Source organism: Bos taurus, chromosome 27 (assembly GCF_002263795.3).
Source record: "Bos taurus isolate L1 Dominette 01449 registration number 42190680 breed Hereford chromosome 27, ARS-UCD2.0, whole genome shotgun sequence".
NCBI classification, from domain to species: domain Eukaryota; kingdom Metazoa; phylum Chordata; class Mammalia; order Artiodactyla; family Bovidae; genus Bos; species Bos taurus.
The window spans coordinates 44,068,858-44,088,772 of record NC_037354.1 but is presented as its reverse complement, the minus strand read 5'-3'; the positions used below and the strand labels follow the sequence as shown (position 1 = coordinate 44,088,772).

The 19,915-nt window shown below is 45.8% G+C and overlaps 1 protein-coding gene across 3 annotated transcripts in view; it reads right to left on the bottom strand.

Annotated features, from left to right (window-relative positions):
- ZNF385D (zinc finger protein 385D) overlaps window positions 1–19,915 on the bottom strand; it is a 986,289-nt gene that overhangs the window by 347,956 nt on the left and 618,418 nt on the right. The window contains exon 1 of one of the 3 annotated variants that reach the window (XM_024986356.2): window positions 2,098–2,202. The exons of 1 other annotated variant lie outside the window; for it this stretch is intronic. In XM_024986356.2, the coding sequence (XP_024842124.1) occupies window positions 2,098–2,107 (10 nt within the window). In that variant the 5' untranslated portion in view covers window positions 2,108–2,202. Of the gene's footprint in view, window positions 1–1,330; window positions 1,753–2,097; window positions 2,203–19,915 lie in introns of those variants that run through there. One more of the 3 variants, XM_024986355.2, reaches the window with a different exon arrangement.

Below are 19,915 nucleotides of genomic sequence, written 5' to 3'. Positions count from 1 at the left end.
TGCGCCCTGCTTTCCCTTTGTCCCCGTCCTCCGAGACTTGATAAACACTTGGCAGTTGAAATGTGAAGACAGTCACGAGCAGCCAAACAGCAAAGTGAAAGCACTGTTTTGAAAAAATGCCCTGAAACAGCTGTGTACACGTAAATACACGTGTGTGCCTGCATGCATGTATTCATACTCTTCAGGAAGTGCAACATTAAAATGCTGTTGAATCTTAACACGCCTGGCTTGCACTGTCAATTCTGGCCTGAGATAATGGACCACACATGTCACGACAGACAGGGCTGCTCCCCAAGTTCCTTGAGAGAGGGGGTGCACGGCAGAACCTGAAAGAAACAGCATTCCTAAATCCACAGGATTTTCTCCAAGAATAGAAAAACATATCTCATGCGGGGATTATGGTAAGCCCAAACCGTGCTCATGACACAGAGAACAACCTTAGCCTTGCCTTTAAAAGAATACAATTTCATCTCAAGCAGGACATCACATTTCAGGGTGAGCTATTATAAACTTGCATTGCACAGTGAAACTAATTGCCCTGTGAATCACCCTGCTTTACAAGACGGCTGGATGATCATGCACTTAACAATATGCACTTCACCAATCCAGTACAGCGCAGATGGCCTTTGGACCACTTCTTGGAGACCACACTACTGCTCCGGTTAACGCTACATCCTTACCACCATCACCTCAGGCGTTGCTGCCAGAGGCTGAAAACTTTAACATTATAATCTTCCTTTCCATCCCTTAAATACCATTACCGGTGATACAATGTTATTTTATTCAAAAGACAGGTTGTCTTTACAAGCTTTTGCAGGTATCAAAAACAAATTCATGGTGAACACTTGCTATTTTATGAACTGCCAATCAAGACGCTTACCACCTCTATTACTATCACAGCCTGGAGCATTAACTCTGGATTCTGCTTGAATCTGGCTATGCAACGAGCCTTTCCTTCAAACCATTGTTAGTTATTTTTAAGCCGTCTTTTCTAATATGACACAAATTATAGGGAAATCAAAACTGCGATCAAGACAATTAAAAGAGCGGTCAGCTTTTGCATACTTTGGCAAATGTTTCAAAGGCTCAAGCAAACAACATAAGTACACACCGAAATAAACACCCAAGAAACCAACACTGCCCCAACGCAAGTTGATCCAAATGCCTCTTTAACTGAAAAATGACCCTAGCTTTATTATTTCAAGCAAGTCAACCAATCACCCGGAGCATCCGCACCTTGGAATACTCCCTCTCCAGCCCCTTAGCGGCTCTCACAGATCTGTTAATATCGGAGAGATACCCTTCAGTGCTGACGCGGGATGGCACTTACAGAAGGAAAGCATAGCTCCGGGAGGAGGACAGGGTGTCCGTCTAATCCTGGGCTTGCAGTTCAGGGCAGGGCTCCGCCGTCCCCGCGGCCGTCAGGCGCCGCGTTCCGGTGCAAACGCTCAGCTCCCAGCACACTGACATCGCTCCCCGGCGAGCCCGGCTCTAAGTCAGCCTGAACATGCTTTCCCGAAAGGCAGGCGGCTCCGGGGAGACCTGCGGGAGGTTTCCAGCGCGGCACGCAACTCAACTGCACACACATTTAACGGCTCCGAGCCCTCCAGAGGTTTAAAACACTATGCATTCCGTGCCAGGCGCCGGAGGTCGGTGGAAAACCGGGAATGGGGAGAAAGGCTGTTGTGAGCGGCTCGGGCAGCGCGCACCCAGGGCTGTCCTCCCGTCCTCCTCGGAACCCGGGGCACGCCGACACGCCTCTGAGCCGCGGGCACGGCCGGGCTCCCGGAGCATCCGCGGGACCAACTTCGCCTGGCACCCCAGCAAGTTCGCCCCGGACTTTCCCACGCCGCCCCCCGCCCTCCCCTCCTGAGGCGTCCGCCCCGCGCACACGCGGCGGGTGAAGTTGGGGCCCCCCACGCCCGGCTCTCCTCTCGTCCAACTTCGACTCCCCTACGCCTCGCGCCCTGCCCCGCGCGCGGCACGAAGGCGCTCCCCCAGTGCCCGCCGGCGGCGAGGGGGTCACCGGGACAGATCCCGGGGCTTCCCGCGCCGCCCCCCGCCCCCCAGAAGGGCGCCGTGGGAGCGCGCACTCACCGAGATACATGCTGCGTCTCCCGGCGCCCGGCCGGAGCCCCGGCGGCGCGCGGGGCCTGGGCGCTCAGGCCGCCGCCTCCCCCGCGGCCCGCGGTCCCCGGCGGCCGGAGCGAGCGCCCGCGCCGCCCATCCCCGCCGCCCGCCGGCTCCGCCTCGCGGTGTCCCCGCCGCGCCTGTGACATCAGGGCCCGGAGCGCGGCGGGCGGCCGCCCCCACCCCGCCCCCGGCCCGCGCCCGCGACGCCCGGACCGGCCTGCAGCCCCGGGGGCGCGCGGGGGGCTCGCCGAGCGCGAGGACGGGCCCCGGGTCCGCGGAGGCGCGCGCGGGGGACCCCACCGGGCGAGGGGGGCCGGGGGGGGCGAGGTCGGCCCCTCACGCGAAATTCAACCCCCGCGCGCCCCGCCCTCCCGCGGGAAAGGCAGCGTCCTCGCCGCAGCCAGCCGCCCCTCCCGAGCTGAACGCGCGTGGGGAGGGACCGTGCCCCGCGCCTGCACCCCCGCGGCGGGGGCTTCAGGGTTGGCTGCGAGCGGTGACGTTCACCCTAAAGACTCGAGGGGCCACGGCTAGGGTAATAGAGGTCTCCACGGAGAGGTGATCAGATCACAGAACCCCAGCAGCGGGAGAAGAGTTACCTTTATTTCTTGAGTATTTGCGGAGCTAGGTTGATAGAGAAATGTACAGGAAAATAACTGCTGATAAAGTCACCTGGCACTTTCAGATCGCATTTGCTGTGTCTCCCTGAGCGGGCACCAGAAGGGCACCGAGGCTGAAATGGTCCTTCACCCCTAAAGGGTACAGACATTCCAGCCTAAAAAATAACCAAGATTATGGCATAATTCAACTCGGGTCACGAGTGTAATACACACTCACGCACACACACGCACTCCGGTTAAATCTGAGACGAACAGTCAAGAGAGGCAAAGCTTAGCAAAGCCTCTGGCTCCTCCAATGGTCTAATGAATTGCAGTCCTTATCTTACATTAAAAAAAGCATGTTCGAAAGAAATCCCTGAACGGTGTACTGATTAATACTTAAACGCTATGCAGAGAAAATAAACCCGTAGAGCAAGTTCAGCTTCATAAGCACTCATCTCTTTGAGACCCAACTTACCTACTGGACCATTTTAAACGTAATCATTTTCACAAAAATCTATTAAGGTAAGAATCGAGGATATTATTGATAAGCCGTAATGGAAACGAATGTAAAAAAGAAAATACAAAGAGAAAGGAAAAAAACTGAAGATAAAGAATGGTGGTAGCCTAGGGAAGAAAACACCTGATATGTTTTAAAGGTGTTTTGGTCAGCCATGGTGGTGGATATTTCTACACTGTGACACTAAAATACTCCATGGTCTTTGCTTGCACAGTTCTGTATCAGTCTGGATTTAATGCATATTGGAATTAGGAGAGGCTGAAGCTCCTAATAGCTTGCTCTGCAATCTGGCAATGGAGTTGGTGAATGCAAATAGGTTATAATACATAAATCAGAGACTTTAGAGTGAGTCTCAGCACAAATCTGCTGGTGCTCTTTTAGAAGTATTCTTCATTTAAAGCAACTTGGAGGAAGAAAATGTCAATAGTAAAGAATATTTACTTTTCCTTCTCCTATTTTTAATTTAAAACTAAAAAGAATGTTACAAGAAATTCCTGAGGAAAACATAAGTGCTTTTCCTTTTGGACAGATGGAAGGCGTCCAAAAGTACAATTAATGGCCTTTCCCTCAGGCAGGAGAACCATCTGTGGTCGAGCTTCTTCATGAAGCTCGGCGGCTGTCCTGACGGCCCACGCGCGCTAGGGGGCGCCGGGGGGTAATGTTCGCGTTCTTGATCCTTTTGACTTTCTGCAGGTAGAAGGTGTGAGAGTGCATTGTTGCCTTTAAAGCAGGCGATTTAAGACAGCGAAGGGCTGTTTTTATTCATTAACAACACTCTTGAATTTGCAGGGCATTCTGCAGTCACAAGGTCTTTTCACTTATGTCATCTTTCTTACTAGCTGAGATCTCGAAAGGTGTCTATTATAATCATGATTACAGAGACATCTAGGCGACTTTCTCAGTGACATCAGTAAATCTCTGTACAGAACAGTTGTCTTGCTGTTTGTATGCTGAATTTATGTCCAAGTCCCTAGAGAGCTCTTTATTCAAATATATAAATTCTAAATTTCCCATTTATAATGACTCACCTAAAGGCCTTCTCCAATCACATCACGTCACTGCCTGTTTCAAAAAAATGTGTGTATCTGTCATTGTGCTGTGAAAATAGAGGCAGCAAGTATTAGGCACTAGAACATTCCAGCCTCTGCAGGGTCTGAGAGAGCCGCCTGTAGCCTCTGAAAGAGTATGGCATCCAGGAGCAACTGAATGCTACATTCATACAGGGGAATTCTGTTCAAAAACAGGAGGGTGTCTGCTTTATTTAAACATGCATGCCCCACCCACCTGCATTTCAGGGTTATCTGGAATGTCAAAACCTCAGAGTGGCTTATTTCTGGACGGAAAACAAGTGATTTTTATTTTAACTGTACACTTATTAGTGTTTCTTTTAAAATGACTTTGTGTGTATAAAGAAAAAATGTGACTGTTTTTATCTGGAAACATAACGACATCTAAATAACGGCCCAGCTGAGGCTGGCTGGACGTGGGGTCGTGTGCCTCCCAGCCGTGACGGGGAGCCGGCCCTCGGCTCCCAGGGCGGTCCGCACTCACAGCCACGGTCTTTCTGTCCCTCAGAGCCTCTGAGGAGCCAAGAGGTCCTGAGCAGGGGACCTGCTAGGTCGCTGCTCGCCAGGTAGAAATACACCGCTCACTGGTAAGACAAAAGACGCCCTGAGACCAGGCGCATACTGGGAGTGAAAGCCTTCAGGGAAGACATGGATTTTCTCTCTGCTCAGATACACAGGGAGCTGCCCGCCCGGCTCTCCTGTCTCCTCCAAGTCTTACTCCAGGGTTTGTGTGCGGTCTCCCTGCGCTCTCTCTCTGTGCATTCAGCCCCGGCTCTTCCTCACCCCCTCGCTCCCCTCTGAATCTCTGAAGCACTTCTCACCATCCGGCCACTACTGTGGGCATCTGTTTATTTTGATCTCTCTTCACTGGAAAGTCATAAACGAGGGCGTTTGGTTGTTGCTGTCTCCACCGTCTTTCCAAGGGCTCGTGGTACTTGTTGCTACTCGGTCAACATTAGGGAATGAAGGAATGAACGCAACTGAGGGCACCCGTATTGTGTGTAAAACATCATGCTTTTCCATGTGCCTATGGTCATTTATTTGAAGCTGACGGTGTTTGGTGCAAAGCAACTACACAAACAGCATGTCTATATCTAAGGGCAGGGCTTCCCAGGGGCGCAATGGTAAAGAATCCCCCTGCAGTGCTGGAGACACAGGAGACACGGATTCGACCCCAGGGTGGGGAAGATGCCCTGGAGGAGGGCATGGCAGCCCACTCCAGTCTTCTTGCCTGGAGAATCCCATGGACAGAGGAGCCCGGCAGGCTACCGTCCACAGAGTTGCAGACTCGGACATGACTGAAGCGACTGAGCACATATGCACCCATACTTAGCAGCTGCTGTTCTTAAATTCCAGGTGGTACAGACGCCAGGTGGTCCTGCAGACCAGTCTGTGAGCTGTGCTTCTCAGGTTCTCAAGGCTGAATGCCGAGGCCATTCAGCGCTGGCGTCGCATCACTGGCGGAGTCTTCTCCTGCCTCCCCGGAGCCTTAGTTTTGTCCACTGTCGTCTCTTATTTATATCTCAGCAAGAAAATTTTATCCAGTGTTCCTTATTCCAGGCTTGCCCATGTCTGACCCGTTCTCCATAATAGATCCATTATCATCTTTCTAAATGAATGTGATCAAGTCACCCCCTGCTCCAGACTGCTCACCATCTATTTCACCTCCCCGGCATGTAGGCCCTTTCACAACCAGCCCTGGGAATGCCGCCATCGTGAACACTTTCCCCTCCTCAAGTTTCACTCCAGCCCATCCCATCTAGAGGTCCCCTGAAGACTTTATTCCTCTTTCCTCCTCTCTTTACCTAACAGCTCCTATTCAACCTCTGTGTCTCTGGGTAAGGATTATTTCTGCTGAGAACCTTTAATAACGTCAAGACTGAATGAGGTACTGATACTTCTTCTTCATGCAGCATACTTTCTAGTTCCTGCATCAGCACTTAAACAGTGTAAGAATTCCCCTTCCTTCTCCATCTCCTAAGTGAAAGGGGGTGATCTTCTTTATTTTAATCTCCAAGACCTAGTACAGATCAGCATTTAATGAATAAATTCATTTTTTATCTGTTCATTCTATATTTACTGAATAAAGTCAATATCTTTTTTTAAATTTTATTTTATTTTTAAACTTTACATAATTGTATTAGTTTTGCCAAATATCAAAATGAATCCGCCACAGGTATACATGTGTTCCCCATCCTGAACCCTCCTCCCTCCTCCCTCCCCATACCATCCCTCTGGGTCGTCCCAGTACACTAGCCCCAAGCATCCAGTATCGAGCATCAAACCTGGACTGGCATCTCGTTTCATGCATGATATTTTACATGTTTCAATGCCATTCTCCCAAATCTTCCCACCCTCTCCCTCTCCCATAGAGTCCATAAGACTGTTCTATACATCAGTGTCTCTTTTGCTGTCTTGTACACAGGGTTATTGTTACCATCTTTCTAAATTCCATATATTGAAGGCCTACATCATGCCATACATTTCACTAGATGATCGATAAAGAACACTGAAGACAGTAGCAGGGCCACGGGGACATGCCCGAGGGTTACGAGAAAGAGCAGAAAGACCTGCTCGAGCAGAAGGAGGTCCTAAGGAGGATGTTAATAACTGGAGTCAAACAGGTCACATGGAACCTAATTCAGCAGGAATTTGGTAGGCCATATCATAGGAATTTAGACAGAATGCCTTTGGAGCAACATTCTTTGACATATTTTAACAGGTTCACTATGGCTACTGTATGGAGAATAGATAAACGGGAGCAAAGGAAAACTTTAGGAAGACTTTGTAATAATATAGAAAGAAATGGCAATCTGGAGTGGACAGAAGCAGTGGAGAAGGTAAAAAGTGATTTGAATCTGTACATATGACAAAGTGGGTCAGTAGGATTTCTTGATGAGTTGGGAAAGTGATGGAATAGAAAAAAAAAAAAGAAGAAGAACAGATTATTTAAAATTTGGGGCCTGAGCAATTGGAAGATGAAATTTCCACTAGCTGATAAGAAGACTGTGGAGAAACACGTTTGGGTGGGAGTTAGAAGGCAGGCAATGTGGAGCACACTTCATTTGAGCCCTCTTATGTATTCAAGTGAAAATGTTCCCTGGAAGTTTGGCTTATGTGACTCTGGAGTTCAGGGGCGATGCCTGAACTTCATATTTAAATTTAAATTCGTCATTTGAATCATTTGTTCAGATTCCACATATAAGTGATGTCGTATGATCTGTGTCTTTTTCTGTCTGGATTCCTTCCTTTAGTGCGATAATCTCCATGTCCATCCATGCCGCTAGAGATGGCCTTACTTCACTCGTTTTAGCGGCTAATATTCCGACTTGACGTATACCGCATCTTCTCTGCCCACCCCGCTGTCAGCAGACACCAAGGCTGCTTCCGTGGCTCGGCTCCTGCCGGTGGTGCTGCAGAGAACCTCAGGGGCGGGGGTATATCTTTTCAGATTATGGTTTTCTCTGGACATGTGCCCAGGAGTGGGACTACCGGCCCATATGGTAGCTCTATTTTTAGCTTTAGAAGGAACCTCCACATTGGCTGCACGCGTTCACATTCCCACCAGCAGTTTAAGAGGGTGCCTTTCTCTCCACACGCTTTTCAACACTTATAGTGAACTTATTTACAAAACAGAAATAGACTCACAAACATAGAAACAAAAACTTCTGATTACCAAGCTAAGAGTACGGGATTAATACATACACACTTCTATATATAAAATAGATAACTAGCAAAGGTCTATTGTACAGAACAGGGAACTATAATCAATATTTTGTGATAACCTGTACCAAGAAAGAATCCTAAAATGAATACATATATAACATGCACACTTGATTCAGTTACATATATATGTATGTATAACTGAATCATTTTGCCATACACCTGAAATTAACACATTGTAGTCAACTATACTTCAAATTTTTTAAAAAGAGAGGAGAAAAATGCAATAAAGAAATAACGTTGTATTTTCCAATTAAAAAGTCATAATCTTATAAATGGTGATTAAATGCATGAGACCAGGTGAAACCTTCAAGGGAATATAGATGGAAAAGCAAAGTAGGGTCAACAATGAACCCTGGAGAATTACACATGCAAGAGGCCTGTGTGTGGGTATCAGATGATGGAATGTTTGTTGAAAGCACAATAATCTGTTGAATGGATATTCGTTGACATATGAATGACGTTTGATGGAAGGCTATTTGTTTTAAGCTTGAGCTTGCCTCTGTCTAACACACCACCACCCAATGTCACAACAGTTTGAAAAGTGAAGAAATAAGTAATTTATGAACAAATGACTGGTTCAATGGATCCGTGTAGTATAGTGATCAGATGTTTTTTAGATGGTATAGATACAACTACAAACTCATAAATCATTTTTACTCCTTGATTTCTACTTGATGCTTCCACTGAAATTAAATGCTTAGGGACCTTAGTATGGAAAATTAATATCCCATAGTAAAAGAAGTGTTGATATTGTGATAAGGATAAAAATTCTATAAATACTAAAATATTCTAAAATTCTAAATATCTGAATTTTCCTAACTTCCAAGACATCTAATAAAGCCCTTGTAAGTGTGATCAGTTAACAGGGGCTTTTTTTTTTTAAATAAGATTTACTAACTGGCATTGAGAACCTTCTTAGAATCCTTAACCTTGGAGGTGGCTATGATGTAGGCATATTTACTCACTCAAAAAAATAGTTACTGGGCACTCATGTGCCAAACACTCTTCTAGGTGCTGAGGTACAATCGATGAAAATACAGAGTCTCCAGGGCTTGCATTCTTGGGATTTCCACAGCTTAGTCTATCCAGTAGGATGTGAAACCTCTTCTACCTTTGTCTCATGCAGAGGAAGACTTACAGCCTCCTTCGTCTCATTCGTTCACTGGTTACAGTTTATTGCTTCTTTTCCTCCAGTAGAATGGCACGAGGGCGGGGTATACCCACCTTGTTCATGCCGTACCAGTGCCCCAAAAGTGTCTCAACAATAGGAGGCATGTAATAAATATTCACTTTCATTCATTTATTTTTTATTTGAATGAATGAATATCTCAAAAGTCTTCCGTATGATGCACCATCCTGATTCTACCGAGAATACATGTGTGCATGCTAAGTTGCTTCAGTCGTGTCCGACTCTTTGAGACCCTGTGGACTGTAGCCCGCCAGGCACCTCTGTCCATGGGATTCTCCAAGAATACTAGAGTGGGTCGCCAGGCCCTCCTCCAGGGGATCTTTCCGACCCAGGGATTGAACCTGCAGCTCTGATGTCTCCTGCATTGGCAGGCGAGCTCTTCACCTCTAGCGCCATCTGGGAAGCTGAGAATGCGGTTGTATTCTGCCAGGAATGTTCTTTCCTATTCCCCTTTAAGTGTCAAGTTACATTCATCACTCAACACAGCTAAGACACTTTGTTTTCTAAGAAGTCTTCCCTGGGCTTATTCCTGACTCATGTTTCCCTAAGACATTTCCAAACATTGTTTGTGTAACTTTATTACAGTGCATTTATGGTTCAACAGGTGAAGAACCCACTGGCAATGCAGGAGACACAGAAGATGCTTCGATCCCTGGGTGGGGAAGATGCCCGGAAGGAGGGCATGGCAGACCACTCCAGCATTCTTGCCTGGAGAATCCCATGGACAGAGGAGCCTGGTGGGCTACATCCATGGGGTCACACAGAGTCGGACACAACTGAACGACTAAGCACGCAGCATGCACGCATTTCAATAACCGGTCCAGTTATCAGTATTCCTAAAGTAGAATGAAGATATTTTGCAGTCATGGAAAAATAGATAAATATTAATTCCTTTAGCATTTTAACATATCCCAGAATATAGCAGAAATGCACGCCAAGGATTTTGCAGTTCGGGTTAGTGACTGGAGCATACCATCAACTCCCATGCCTTAGGAAGCTGCAGCCTTCGCTGAGATTGGAGATGAGTATCAGAACTACACAGACAAGGAGGAGACACCACGAGCCACCTCAGAGGGGAGAGAGAATCCCAGAGACAGAGGAAAGGCGAGCCAGCACCCAGAGACTATTCAGCCAGGAGGCAAAAAACAGACCAGAGGCGTGGAAGGCGAGAGGCAGACCAGAGGCGTGGGCGAGCAGGTCAGGAGCCCAGTAGGGAGCCCAGGACTCCTGGAGTCAAGAACAAAGAGTATAGGCAGAGGGGGACTCGGGGAAAGCTAATCAAAACCCAGCTGCTCTTCCGGGTGGCGCTTATCAGAGCATCCTCCCTGACTGATTGAGAGCCCTGACCCCCTGCAAGAGGCACATCACAGGCTCCCTCTCTGAAGGTGCTCAGCTTAGCTCCCTGCCACATCTCTCTTTTTTTGTATTTTCTCTTTTCCCAATTCTAAGCCCACCAGGAACATGTTCATGTTTTTATCTAGTTTTTATAAGGTTTATATCTACCTATGTATTTATATTTATCTAAATATTTTCTTCAAAAATCAATGGACACCCCCTGGTTTGGTGCCTTATTCATCATCATTGATAAAAAATTATAAGTGAAGAGTCTACATAACAGGACACTGAACTGAAATATTTAAGCTACTGCTCTGCTCCTCCAAGCATTTGGTGTCTTATTTAAGAAGATGATGATTTTATACAAAAAAAAAAATAAATAATAAGTAAAAACAAAGGCAGTACTTTGTGAATAGTAAATGAAAACTCTGGGCACACACGTGAAGGTTTGATAAAAGACGAAACTGTAATGGCTTCAAGGCAAACCTGGAAAGCTGAAGAGAACAGGAGGCACTTAAACTCAATCTTTATTAGTGGCTGGGATGGGTAAAATGCAAAAATAATTGGCAGAGGATATAATGCAAGAGTGGAATTGTGAATGATGTGTCTGGGAGACAAAGAACAAATAAGAGCATTCAAGAGAAAGCTTCATGAAATATGTTCATGCAAATGAAGCCAAAGAAGGAAACAGAGTCCGTGCTGGATGTGATCTCACGTCCCAGACGAAAGCTTTTTGAATTTAATTTGAATCATGATGCAAGAAGTGTTTCCTGAATGAATATGTGAATGAACCTCAATGTGCTTCCAAGGACAGAAATGTAATACTATGCTTCCCAAGATATTTGGTGACACCCTAACATGAGTTAAATCATCTTGTATAGCAGGTTGAAAGATCTTATACACTCCAGAGGTTTCCAATTTTTCTTAAAATAAAATTCATTTATGGTTCCTGGGCAGCAATTTGAGGATCAGCCCTTTCCCCACCCAGCCCCACAACAAATGTGCCTGCAAACCAAATGGAAGAAAAAAACAACATCATATTGAATTTTGTCTTTTGCTTTCCAAAAATAAAAAAGATCTTTCAAGATAAATTGAGTACAGCTCGAGTAAATCTGGATGCTTTAGGTCATGGGCATTCCATTTTTATATATACACCGTGATAATAACTATATAGAGTGAGCAGAAGGAATGTGCAGTGCGCCCAACATGGCAAGAATTCACAAAGTAATTGTAAGTGTTCCCAAGTGTGCTTAATTCTGTGCCTGCAGTCAAATACTGTAGATGGAAATGTGTTTGGCTCCCTCTGTCAAAATGTCTAAAACACATAAAGGAAATGTGTAAATGGAAAACAAAATATTACAGTTTCAACATTCTTTTAATTATGTCTCAATTTCCATCTTGGCTTGGCTCAAACGTAGTAACAATCCTAAGGGCTCATCTCTGATCTTTCTGGGGATAAAATGACCGAATGTGATTTTTACCCTTGACTCAAAAGTGTCAGTTCGGGAAATCTACAGTATTTGTCACCATGAATACCATTTAACTGCGGCGGTACCCAAAGGAACTCTGCACAGCCATACGTGAATACAGCCGGAGGAACTTAATTAATCTTGCTGTCACTTCCATGATGCTTCTCATTAGTTTTGCTGCTATCTGATCAGCTGGCCTGCTCTGTATTGGCAATGGCTACCCACAGCCTCTTGGAAAAGCATTTTCAAAAGGTAAACAAAGACTCACCTTCATGGTAGGGAGCTCTTATGCAGACAGACATTAGTGCTGCTACTCTAATATGGAAGTAACCCTTGTGTTTCCCATTTGAGATCATAAAATCACAGAAAACATAAATATCTATTCTGTCCCCAGCTGAGAAACTGATTAAAAGTCTGTACACAGAGTATATATTTGAAATAAAAGGTCATGTTTTATTCTTTTCATGAACAGACATGCTTAATGCACTATCATGAGCTGTACTAATGAAATACAGAATATAAAGCAAAGAAACTTAGATGTTTTCACTGAACCCTGGTAAGAGTGTGAACCTTGGGTTTAATCGGTGGGATGAAGCAACTGGATACTCAGTGACAGTTCCACCCTCTCTGTGAGTCAGAATTTTGAGAGATTAGTTTAAAATATATAGCTTCTAAGTATAATTTTATTTAGTTGCATTGCTTTGTATTATTTTTCCATGCTGACCACAGCTTAATTTACTAAAAGGAAACTAGGGAACTTCCCTGGCTGTCTAGTGGTTAAGAGTTCACAGTCCCAAGGCAGGGGATAGGGGTTTGTTTGATCCCTGGTCAGGGAACTACGATCTCACATGCCACATGGCATAGCCAAAAAAAAAAAAAGAAATTGGAATGATTTTGTAAAATGTCATCACATTTTGACTGCATGAATGTCAGCTCAGTCTTGTGGGATAGGCATGGAGAACTAGAAAAGGAAATCACCAGTGATTTTCCTCCGTGGTGGCTCTGATGAAGAAATACAAGTCACGTGGCCTCCTTCTTCATGTGTGGAAGTCAGCCTCCAAAACTGCACCGCGTGATTCTGTTTTCAATCTGTTTTTATTTATGTGTTTTTTGGCCATGCCGCACAACACGCAGGATCTCAGTTCCTCACCAGGGATCGAGCCATTCCTCCTGCAGTGGAAGGACAGATTCTCAACCACTGGACCCAGGGAAGTCCCTCTCCAGTGAGTCTCACTTCCCGGGACTCACCCTCTTCTGTGGCCCGCTCCCAGTGTGGATTGGCCCGACCTGAGCAGCTAGTTGGGTATTGTTGATACGACCGAGTGTGACTCTCCAGATGAGGTCAGCAAAGGTGAAGTGGCTCCGGTTCCCCTCTGTGGGATCGAATCCTCTGGGGGAGGGGAGTTGCCATGCTGTGTGGGCGCACTGTGGGCCTGTGAAGAGGCACACACCCAACACCCATCGCCAGTGTGCCAGGCCTGGGAGTGAGCCACCTTGGAAGTGGACTCGTCAGCATGGGTCACGCCTTCACACACCTGCTGCTATGACCAGAATCTTCAGTGCAACTCACGATGGGGGCTTCCCAGGAGGTAAAGAACCCACCTGCCAATGCAGAAGCGCAAGAGACTTGAGTTCCATCCCTGGGTCGGGAAGAGCCCCTGGAGTAGGAAATGGCAACCTGCCCCAGTGTTCCTGCTGGAATAATCCTGTGGACAGAGGAGCCACAAATCCAGAAACACTGTACAGCTTCATCCCTAAGTCAGAAACTGACCAGCAAGGATGAGCATTCTCCAGGACGAACGCTAAGGTCATAATTAGTGACTATGATTTTTATGCCTCAAGAAGCATTTATCCCTTGATAAAGTTCCTCAGTGTGCCCCCCTCTCTCCATTGTGAAGCCTTGTTTGGAAGGTCAGCACGTCTCATTTATTTTATTATCACTGGGTGTTTTTGCAATGCTTGCCCATGAACACACCTCACAGATCTCCCTATGATGAGTTCTTACTCAGCTGCTAGGAGAGCTTCAGACAGAAGGCTTTTCAGATATTGTCTCAGCTGCTAGGACCTGCATCGCTAAGGTTTTTATGCCCCGCGTGGTGGACCACATCAGTGACCAAAGAGGAAATGAAAGGTCTGGTCACCTCAGACCAGTTTGGAACAACCTGGTCAGGTTGGGCCATTTCAGCGTCAGAGGGTCCGAAGCTGCCTTTGGACTTGCACCCCAGCTGGACTTCCTGTTCTCCCCGGTCCTTTTCCTGTTCTCCCTTGCACGGTGTGGACACAAAGAGCTCCCAGAGAAATGTCCTGCCTGCAGACCATCGTCTCTGTTTCCCGGACAACCCGTCGCGTGACACTGTCCATGAGGAGGCATGCAGTATGTACGTGGTGGTTTGGCTAAGTCCCAACTACCTGAAGTCAAACAAGATTAATTTCACAAAGAAGAAAGCAGGCCGACCCCTCAAGAAGTCCTTGAAATTGCCGGATAATTGAGAAAGAAGACCCACGTTTTCTCCAGAGACTTGTTGATTTGGGAATCAGTGTGAAGAAAGGAAAGCCCAGAATTTAAATGAATGCCCTGGTCCATGTGCTCTGTCTGAGTAACTGTGATGGCTCAGAGCTGGCAGGCCTGCCAAGAGATGCTCAATCACAAAGCTCTCCTCCTTCTTTTCAACAAAGGTAATTGCTCATCATTTCATCTTTTCTAGAAGGTGCCATTACTCTGAAAAGACACTGGAAGTCTACATAGCGGCAGGCTGTCTCTTCACCTTCAATTAAAAAAAAATCTAGAGGACCCACCCTAAGTCACTGGAGCATGAAGAAATGGCTTTAAGGAACTTGCATCATTTTGAAGTATAAAAGTTTGAGGGGAAATCCTTTTAAACTGAGTAATTCCTCATGTCCTTTAGTAGCTAAAATGCACATCATATATCTTTGAAAATAACACTGCATCAGTTAAATAACCAGATCACTCTTTCTGGGGGTAAAGAACAACAATGAAAATATTTTATCTTAAAAAAAATGTGAGGCATAAATATATGCAGAGAGTCTAAAGAAACTGTCAGCAATCATACCCTCTGAAGCTCTGATGGGCAGAAAGGGAGGGAAAGTGGGCAGTCAGGGAAGTTAGAGAAGACTCGTGAGCATATGGTGTCTAAGTTGAAGAGTGTGGATAATTTCAAATTCGATAAAAACAGGGAGCAAGTATCCTAGGCATAGTTAACCGCATGGGAAAAGGCTGGGAAAAAAAAAAAAAAAGCAGCATGAGGCCAGGGGCTGGGAGAGGCGGAAAGGGGTCCAGAGTGAGTGAGTCAGGGGCATGGGGGCCGTCACGAACCTGCAGCAAGGATGCGGAAGCCCGCAGAGGGCTCATCAGGACAGGGAAGCACCATGTGGCTGCTGCCTCTATAGGTGCTACAACAGTTACCCCCCAAGCATTCTGTGGAAACAAGGTACTCATACAAAAAGCGACTTCGAGAGAAGCATATGCAGAAAGCATATGCCCTCAATCTCTGACATGCGCCCGCTTCTCCTTGTTCAGCTTCTCTGTCTACATGTCATCCAGCGAAACACAGCAGACAGGACAAAAGGAAAAAGGGTGTTTTGCATGGCTGGCCTTGTCTAGTTTGGAATCACCAATTCAACCAGTTTCGGGGTAAGACAGCTTTTTCAGCTGTCATGGGAGCTGAGCATTGAACACAAGAATGAAAACTGAAGCGCTGACTGTTTGACAGTTGACCCAGATCAGCCTTCAAATGATGGAGCCAGTGTGTTGGCTAGATGGGAGTCTGTAGTATTATACATACACATATTACACGCATGTAATTATGTATATACATTATATGTACATTATGTACAGTGCACATACAATTCATAGAACAGTGGGAGAAGTGACACTTTGAGTGTCATGAGTGTTTATGCTCATGTGCCAGTTTTAGTATAAGTCTACATTTCTGGCTCACAAGCCCAAGTTTTTAAATTGTTTACTTCTCTTCTGCATGCAAATTTCATAAATAGCATCTCTCACATTATGGGCGACCTTGTTTCTGAAGATGCTCAAGCACTGAGGAGTATTGGGAGGCTGTCCTGCCTACGGTGGCCTCAAGGAAATGAAGTCATACTATTTGCAGTGGCCAGGAATGTGTTGTTTCTTCTGTAAAGTTTCAAAAATGAGTGTTTTTCTAATCACAGTAGTATTTTCAAAAAACAAGCTGGTCATTGGATTTATTTCTGAGAAATAAAAGCATCCACTTCCTAAATGTTATGTATGTGAACCAGCTACACACACACACACACACACACACATGTATGAATGTATGCATGTCAACTAGACAGAGTGTGTGTACACACACACACACACACACACACACACACACACACACACGCGAAGAAGGCCAAGTGCTGGAGAACTGATACTTGCAAATTGGTGGTGCTGCAGAAGATGCTTGAGAGTCCCTTGGACAGCAAGGAGACCAAACCAGTCCATCCTAAAGGAAATCAACCCTGAATATTCATCGGAAGGACTGATGCTGAAGCTGAAGCTCCAGTACTTAGCCACCTGATGGGAAGATTTGACCTATTGGAAAAGATCTTGATGTTGGGGAAGATTGAAGGCAGGAGGAGAAGGGGATGGCAGAGGATGAGATGGTTGGATGGCATCACCGACATGATGGACATGAGTTTGAGCAGACTCTGGGAGAGAGTGAAGGAGAGGGGAGCCTGGTGTGCTGCCGTCCATGGAGTCACAAAGAGTAGGACACGAATTGGCAGTGGAACAACACAACAACTATATATATATGTGTGTGTGTGTGTGTGTGTGTGTACACACACACACACCTATGTACACACACACACACACAGGCACATATGAGTTTTCACTGTCTTACTTTCCTACAAGTATAAGCAAGGCCTCAATCTTAATAGAAATATAGGGCACTTGGACATGTTTCAAGGTAGCTGCCGAGGCATCTTCCTCTCTGGGGAAATTCTTTTTCCATATGAAATATTCTGGGTTCACTCACCCCTGGACATGACTGATTTGATTACAGTGCCCTTTGAGTAGGATTTTCTGAGACCTGTGACATGTATAGCCTGGCTTGAAAAGATGAACTGAAAGAATCATGTTTGCTGCTGAAAACATAAACTAAGATGTGGAGAAGGAGCTTGTCACTAGGTGACGGACCCTGGAAGTGGGAGGTCATATAAACTCCGGTACGGTGGGCACATGTGCCCAATAGACAAGGCAGAAGGTAGAAAAGGGAGGGAGAGGCAGAGGCGGCAAGAGAGCAGCAGGCTGCACGCGGGGTCGGGGGAGGCTCGTCCTTCCAGGGCAGGCCCTGGTTGCTCAGCGGCTTCTCGTGTGCGCCCTTCCTGTAATTCCATTCCCCGCCCCAAGGCAGCTCGAATATGTCTCTTTTCCTTCAGGAGCACTGTCTCTTATTACTCCCTTAGTTAATTGGAGGAAATTCCACAGACTGACAGTCAGAGGCGTCATGGCCAAGTTCTGTTCTAGGGGAGGGTGTTGTGACCATTTCTCCTGAAGAAAAGAGCGTGATATGGCAGCTTGATGAAGAAGGGAAGACAGTGGTCTAGGAAAGAAGGAACGAGACAGTCATGCTGTGGGACCCCGGGGTGCTCAGGGGCTGACCAAGAGGAGTTGTGGGCCGATAGTAATGGTTTCTAGAAGGGATGGCAGTGGCGTCTAAGTCTCCAGATCAAAGAGCTGTTCTCTTTCAACCTTGATTTTCCACTAAGGCTTGGTGAAGATGTGATTGTGAAGAATAAAAGTAAAGACTTTTGACTCTGAGAATTGATACGTAGCTTGTTTTCCTTCTGCTTTTATGTAGTGTTCTCCTGATAATGAAACATCTTTAATTACTAGGGTGACAAAGAGCATTAAACTTTCTCAGCTTAACGATTTCCTGTCTGTTGTGGATGAGTGACTTGCTTACTGAAGTGTTAGAACCCAAACCCTGACTTTGGCCCTTGTTCTGAGGCGTGCTCAGCATCTTTCTAGAGAAGAGTTTGTGTTCAGCCAAAGTAAGGGTGTGACCCATTATTGGCCAGGAGTACCATGGATTCACTGATATTCTCTTTTATCTCTATTTCTGATCATTCACAACAGATCTACCAGATTTGCTGTATGATGCAAATCTCAGAGGAAATCTTGCAAGAGGACAGAGAAAGTCTTATTAAACCACTCTGGAAAGTCCCTGAGAGGATGAAGCATAACAGATAAATAAACAGTAAGTAAGGTCAAGACAAGTAAGTTAGAAAAGATGGAATTTGAAAGAAGGTACATTAAATGGAGCCAAAGGTGGAACAAAAGGCTATAATGAATTAGAAAGCAGGATAAAGTACTGGAGATCCTTGAATCGAAAACACATAGTTCAAATAATATTTACTAGAAAAATTGTTTGGAGTTGGACCAGAGTACTTGAAAGAACTTGTGGCTGTGGGTACAAAACACAGCCAGATGTGGTTCTATTAATATAAACCTTCTCTAATCCAATGCTTGACTCAAGCTGTGGGCTCAGTGACCACATTTAATGTAGCCAAAGACATAAGCTCTTTTCAAACCCAATCTTTTTTGCTGTTGTTCATGAAATGTGGCTAAAAAGATTGTACAAACGCTTCCCACCACACACATAGGCACACCCCAGCGACTTCTGTATAAGCCTAAATTGGCATGGACTTTGGTGGCAAATATAACCAGTTGCAAGTCTTACAGAAGTCACAGGTCTTAGGGGAATACCAAGACAAGGCGAGAGAGCCATCCCGCACCCCCGTTTTTTTGAACTTTCAAAATTCAGCATTTTGTTTTATTTAAATTTCTATCGGAGTATAGTTGATTCACAATGAATCAGTTTCAGGTGTACAGTGAAGCGAATCAGTTAAACGTATGCATACATCCATTCTTCTTTAGATACTTTCCCACGTAAGCCATGGCAGACTGCTGAGCAGCACTCCCGGTGCTGTAGAGCAGGCTGCTGCTGGTTTCCTATTTTATATATGAGTGTGTCTGTCAGTCCCAATCTCCCAATTCACCCCTCCCCACCGTCCCCTGGTAACTCTGAGTCTGTTTTCCACATCCATTGCTCTACTTCTGTTTTATAAATAAATTCATTTGTATCCCCCCTTTTTTTAGATTCCACATATAAGCAATATCATATGATGCCAGTCTTTCTGGAGACAGCCACCTTTAAACAAGGCTGAATCTACACTCGTCTTAGGTTTGTGTAACTATCTTACAACATACACATAGGGCTTTCACTCAAGTCCCTCCTATTTCTGACAAATATCACACGTGTGACCTCCACGCTCAAGTCACTTCTTCCACAGCATCTCAGGACTGCAGATGCCCCTCCCACATGCTTCCTCAGCACACTCTCCTCGGTGATAATGCATTTGTTGTAACGGCCTGGACAGCTGCTTTGAGAGGATTGCAAGACTCCTCCTGAAGACAGATGCCCCAATGAACTGGCCATGGCCCCTCCAGGGCCTCGTGTGTGGTTTTCAGTAAGTACCTGATGCATACCTGTTAAATGGACGGATGTGTGGATGGATGGATGGTGAGTGCAGGCAGTTAGGGTGGTGTGTGGAGGAGCGGGGAGAGAGACCTACCGAGAGGAGGAGGGAAGGATTACACCGTGATTAAGCCTATGACCTGAGAGTTGCATAGATAGATATTTGGGTAACAGACAAATATGACCTTTCTTTCAGAACATTTTAGTAATGAAAGACGAGAACTCTCTTTATAGTGCTGGGGAAAAGCACAAAAGTAAAATGATAGTTTTATATCACTGTGAACCCCCATTGCATATCCAATGGACTAGCCCTTTAGCATAGATTCTAGCCAACAAGGAAAAGATACTCGAACTCTT